This window comes from Otolemur garnettii, unplaced genomic scaffold, assembly GCF_000181295.1.
Source record: "Otolemur garnettii isolate 467f Iridium unplaced genomic scaffold, OtoGar3 scaffold00008, whole genome shotgun sequence".
NCBI classification, from domain to species: domain Eukaryota; kingdom Metazoa; phylum Chordata; class Mammalia; order Primates; family Galagidae; genus Otolemur; species Otolemur garnettii.
The window spans coordinates 7,705,892-7,712,003 of record NW_003852403.1 but is presented as its reverse complement, the minus strand read 5'-3'; the positions used below and the strand labels follow the sequence as shown (position 1 = coordinate 7,712,003).

General features: G+C 45.4%; 1 protein-coding gene across 1 annotated transcript in view; it reads right to left on the bottom strand.

The window, feature by feature from the left end:
• Positions 1-6,112, bottom strand: part of POLR3A (RNA polymerase III subunit A) — a 63,312-nt gene that overhangs the window by 56,245 nt on the left and 955 nt on the right. Inside the window, exons 2-5 of the mRNA XM_003783521.3 lie at positions 3,297-3,432; positions 2,882-3,019; positions 1,609-1,780; positions 288-442 (exon numbers count right to left, since the gene is read on the bottom strand). Coding sequence (XP_003783569.1) covers positions 288-442; positions 1,609-1,780; positions 2,882-3,019; positions 3,297-3,432 — 601 coding nt within the window. The remainder of the gene's footprint in view (positions 1-287; positions 443-1,608; positions 1,781-2,881; positions 3,020-3,296; positions 3,433-6,112) is intronic.

The following is a 6,112-nucleotide window of genomic DNA, read 5'->3' as shown; positions in this document are numbered from 1 at the left end:
AAAAAAAAAAAAAAAAAAAAAATTGTTATTATTAAAAAAGAAGTAAAGTAAAAATGAAAACAAATGGAGTTATAAGGCCAGTCCACATTAAACTTAGTGCCAGAAAAACATCTGTTACACTCACATAAGTTCACATAAGTACTCACTCACATAACATGTTACACTCACATAAGTATCACAGGAGAGCTGTTGAACTTAATTGGCCTTCTCACTTTGGAAGGAGGTGGGGCAGCAGTGTAGTGTGAGATATAAGGAGGTGGGCGGGGGACATGCCCTTTCAGACTCACCTGTGCCCTTCCCAGCAGGGGCTCTACTTCTTTGTTATGTTCAATGGCTGTTTCAAATGACTGAAGGAAATTTGATACAATGGGATCCACAACTTTCTTGTTGGTCTTATATTTCTCATGAATTATCTTGAGTAATCCACACTTCTTTACAGTTCCTATAAGGGTTAATTTATGAAAAATAAAAAAGTTAGTTCTTAGATTGCCTGGAGATTGTAACTTAGTTAATGAGATTATGGAAACTGGCCAGGTGGAGTGGCTCACGCCTTTAATCCTAGCACTCTGGGAAACTGAGGCAGGAGGGTCACCCAAGTTCAAGGAGTTTAAGGCCAGACTGAGCAAGCTCAAGACCCTGTCTCTACTAAAAACAGAAAAACTAGCTGGGAAGGCCAGGTACCATGGCTCATGCCTGTAATCCTAGTACTCTAGGAGGCCGAGGAGGGTGGATTGCCCTGAGCTCAAAGGTTCAAGACCAGTTTGAGCAAAAGTGAAACCCCATCTCTAAAAATAGCTGGGTGTTGTGGTGGGTTCCTGTACTCCCAGCTACTTGGGAGGATGATGCAAGACAATCACTTGAGCCCAAGAGTTGGAGGTTGCTTTGAGCTATGACACCATAGCTCTCTACAGAGGGTGACAAAGTGAGACTCTTGTCTCAAAAAAAAAAAAAAAAAACAAAAAACCAAAAAAAACTAGCTTGGCATTTTGGCAGACATGTAAAGTCCCAGCTACTCAAGGGGCTGAGCCAAGAGGATTGCTTGAGCCCAGTAGTTTGAGGCTGCTGTGAGTTATGACGCCATAGCACTCTAGCCTGGGAGACAGAGACAGGCGGATTGCCTGAGCTCTGTCTCAAAAAATAAAAGGAGAAGGAAAAAAAAAAAAGATAAGAAATGCATTTCTTGCCAGGCACTGTGGCTTATGTCTGTAATCCTAGCACTCTGGGAGGCGGAGGTGGGTAGAATGCCTGAGCTCACAGGTTTGAGACCAGCCTGAGCCAGATTGAGAGCCTGTGGCTAAAAAAAATAGCCAAGTATTGCAGCAGACACATGTAGTCTCAGCTACTTTGGAGGCTGAGGCAAGAGAATCCCTTGAGCCCAAGAGTCTGAGGTTGCTGTGAGCTATGATGCCATAGCACTCTACTGAGGGTGACAAAGTAAGACTGTCTCAAAAGAGAAAAAAAAAAGAGGTGCATTTCCTAATCGTACCTCAGTTGCTATGCTCTTAGCCTCATTTACAAGGATAACAGCTGACTCCAGAACTTTACATAAAACCAACAGGGAAGCATGAACCAACAGGGCTATCACTAGCTTACTTGCAGTGCGCTCACCGTTAAATGCACCGCAGTGATGGCATATGCTCTTCTTCCGGCACTTATCAGAGATTTTCTTCTTCAGTCCTCGCTTCTGAAGGTAGGTCAGGCCAGGCCTCTTTAGATAATCCAGAAACTGCTTCCTTTCTTCTTGGGACAGCATGATGTGGCAACAAGTTTTGCAGATCATCTTTTTCAAATTAAGCAGAAAAGACAAAAGACTAAGAGAAATGGAAAATCCTTCTTTTTAAAATGCCAGCCCCGTGTCGTGTTCCCTTAACTGAGTAATCACATACACAGACCTACTTGTTAACAGGCAGAGAGAGGCAGCCCCGCATTCACTAAAATACATTAACAGTACTCACAGCCAGTGGCAGGATTTTGTTAAGTCATTTTTTCTTTGTGGTGTTGTATATGTTTTGAATTACTACTATTTTTTTTTTTTTGTAGAGACAGAGTCTCACTTTATCACCCTCAGTACAGCACCACGGCGTCACACAGCTCATAGCAACCTCAAACTCCTGGGCTTAGGCGATTCTCTTGTGTCAGCCACCTGAGTAGCTGGGACTACAGGTGCCCACCACAACGCCCAGCTATTTTGTTGTTGTTGTTCCAGTTTGGCCGGGGCCGGGTTTGAACCCGCCATCCTTGGTATGTGGAGCCGGCGCCCTACCCTCTGAGCCACAGATGACACCCTGTTATTTATTTATATATTTTTAACAATGTTTAACTACCACTTTCTCAAGAAAAAAATGGGGTGGTGTCTGTGGCTCAGTGAGTAGGGCACCAGCCTCATACACCAAGGGTGGCAGGTCCAAACCCGGCCCTGGCTAAACTGCAACAAAAAAAATACCCAGGTATTGTAGCAAGTGCCTGTAGTCCCAGCTACTTGGGAGGCTGAGGCAAGACAATCGCCTAAGCCCAAGAACTGGAGGTTGCTGTGAGCTGTGATGCCACCGCACTCTACTGAAGGCAACAAAGTGAAACTCTGTCTCTAAAAAAAAAAAAAGAAAAAGAAAAACAAAATCCTCAAGTAGTTTAAAGTAGTAAAAAATGAAACGATGTATTTAAGAACTTCCAGAGTTGGAGGTTGCTGTGAGCCCGATGCCATGGCACTCTACCCAGGGGGACAGCTTGAGGCTCCGTCTTAAAAAAAAAAAAAAAAAAAAAAGAACTTCCAGAGTAGACAGGTCCCCTACCAATCACAATTCCTAAGCTCACTCCAGTGTCTCTGACCAATCACTCCAATCACTCTAGAATTTGTCTTGGAAATCAACACTCCTGTACTCACCTGTAGGATGCCTATGACTGCTCTGAAGTACCCCACATGAAAACATGGCAACTCCAGGTCAATGTACCCATAGTGGCCTAAACAGTCAGCCAAGTTTTTTCCACAGGTTTCACATGGACGGTCCTTCTCGCTTGTACCCTTCGGAGAAAAGCACACCTGGTGATTAGTGGAGACCACTAGCCAGGAAATAGGGGTTAGCCCACACTTCTTTCCATGTGACTTAGAATCAACTGGGAAGCTGACTGTACACATACCCAGTTGACTGAGGCAGGAGTCCCTGACTCAGTCTGAGATGTGTGGGGGGGAGCTGGGCAGCTGGAAGGAAGCCCTTGCTTCTTCCAATCTGGAAAGCTACTCGTTTTATCAAGAAGATAAGACATGGGTACTGGGAAGGAGTACTGGATACTGGTCTTACCATCCTATGGTCAAGCACTCCATACAGCAAGGGGGTATGGTGGTTGTCCTGGCTGTACAGATTCTTACTCACAACCTGGATGTGCGCCTGCTGGCGCATCTCCTCAGGTGACTTCATTCCAAAACAGATGTGGCTTCTGGAATGGGAAGAACAAGAAGGGAACGGTTACTTCAATGGACATTACATATCCTGGACCACCATAACTAACCTGTCCTTCCAATGCTTTCAATAGACTCTTTACCTTTTGAGGTCTCTTCTTCTACCAGAATTAAATATATTCAATCATCTCTCCTTTTTCCTTCACAAAGATCCCTTCACCCTTTTGGAATCCAGTTTCTATTCCAACTATCAAATGAACAGTGCTCATCAAGGTGACCTAGATGGCCCGCCGGCTGTGGAATCCAGTAAGAACCTTCTCATTTTGCCTCTGTGGCACTGGCAGCAACCCCCTCCTCCCCCTGCCACATCCTGAAGTCCTTCTCTCTTGGCTTGGGTGATACCACACATGCTTTGGGTTTTCTTTCCCTCTTTGACTGCTCTTTACCTAAGCTATTTTGAGGTCTCGTCTACTGCCATCCCTCCAATACTGGGGTGTTGTCCTAGCTAGTGTTACACCCATTGTGCTCTTATCTTGGTATTCTATACATTCTTCCTGAGAGACTGTGTCATCTGTCAAAGCTCTTTTTGTGGACCAGCTACTGCTACTTAACTGGACATCTGTACAGACGCCTCCTGGACAGCTCCACTTTGATATCTCACAGGCACTTCCAACCTGACATACTGAAAACAGACCCTAATACTTCCTCTCCCATATCTGTACCTTCACTTATTCTTCCAATAGAGTGGGTGTTTACTAGGTACCATCCTAGAGGCTGAGGTTACAGATTAAATAAGTCAGATAAAATGAACAGCTCACAGTTCAGGGTGAGAAAGATAGACAATAAACAAAGAGATACAATAAGTGGATAGATGCAGATATGTGAAGTGACAGAGAGTCTGAGGAGGGTACTCTATGTGGTATAGATAAAATGTCTATAAGAATGACATTTAGGCTGGACACAGTGGCTCATGCCTGTAATCCTAGCACTTTGGAAGGCCAAGGTAGGTGAACTACTTGAGTTCAAGAGTTTGAGACCAGCCTGAGCAAGACTGAGGCCCCACTTCTACTAAAAATAGAAAAATTAGCGGGGCATTGCAGTGGACGCCTGTAGACGCAGCTACTCAGGAGGCGGAGGCAAGAGGATCACTTCTTGCTGGGAGTTTGAGTGCACTCGGGGCAACACAGCAAGACCCTGTCTCTACAAAAAAATTAAAAAATTAGCCAGATGTGGTCCCACCTGTAGTCCCAGCTATTTGGGAGGCTGAGGCAGGCAGATAGCTTAAGCCTAGGGGTTTGAGGATGTAGTGAACTATGACCACTACACTTAAGCCTGGGGAAGAGTGAGACTCTGCCAAAAAAAAAAAAAAAAAAAAAAAGAAAGAAAGGAAAGTTGTGTCTCAGTTCTCTCTTATCTTCATCAGTACCAGTATTTTCAATTTTACACCCTAAACTTATCTGAAATCCACTCCTCTAATGACTCTACCACTCTAGTGCAGGCCACCACCAACCCTGTCTGATCTGAGCAGTGACCTTCAACATCTCCCTGCCTCTAATTCCTTCCACTGTGAATCAACAGATCTTTCAGAAAAAGGACTCTTACCAAGAACCTCCCCTGAGGCTGGGTGCCATGGCTTGTGCCTATAATTCTAGGAGTGTGGAAGGCCAAGGTAGGTGGACTGCTTGAGCTCACGAGTTTGAGACTAGCCTGAGCAACAGCAAGACTCCATCCCTACTAATAAGACTAGCCAGGTGCTGGGGCACACACCTGTAGTCCCAGCTGTTTGGGAGGCTGAGGCAAGAGAATTACTTAAGCTTAACAGTTTGAAGGTGCTGTTGAGGCAACATAGTCAGACTGACTCTGTCTCATTAAAAAAAAAAAAAAAAAGAACCTCCCCTGTTTAAAAACCTTTCAGGGTTCCTCTCACTGCCTGCAAGACACTTCTTAACACAGCTCATGTTTCCCGCTTCCTTCTTCTCACCCACTCTCTCTCCCTTAAGCATGCCACTTGAAGATGGTTGCTCGCTTTGCCCTCTTCTGTCTGGATCCATAAGATGCTCCCAGAACCCTTTATGCCTACCCCTGTCATTGTCGTTGCATTTGTCACACCCATGGTTGATTTGTGCACCTTTCCAAATCAGACTAGGCAAGAAAAGGTCTAATTCATGTCATACTATTAACGCCTAGCACTGGGCCTAACACACAGCACCCTCCTCGGTGTCTGCTGCAAGAACGATGGATTCGTTTTACACAGAGTACTCTCAGGAAAGGCCATGGCCTAATAAATAATTTTTGAAGGCGAAAGCCCAAAATAGCAGCTTCACTTCTTGATTCATCTGCTTTTCTAGCTGGCAACTCCATCCTTTTGGTCAGCAAATACTGCCCCTGTGCCATGCGCTTGCAGAAAAACCCGAATTAGACAGAGTCCCCGCCCCAGATTGCTCCCCTCAATGCGGATTGGGAAAGTTTCGTTTTAAAAAAGTGGTCACAGCTCGGCGCCTGTGGCTCAAGTGGCTAAGGTGCCAGCCACATACCACATACACCGAAGGTGGGTTCGAATCCAGCCCCGGTCCGCCCAACAACAAGTACGGCTGCAACCAAAAAATAGCCGGGCGTTGTGACGGGCGCCTGTGGTCCCAGCTACTTGGGAGGCTGAGGCAGGAGACTCGCTTGAGCCCAGGAGTTGGAGGCTCTGTTTCTTTCTTTCTTTTCTTTTCT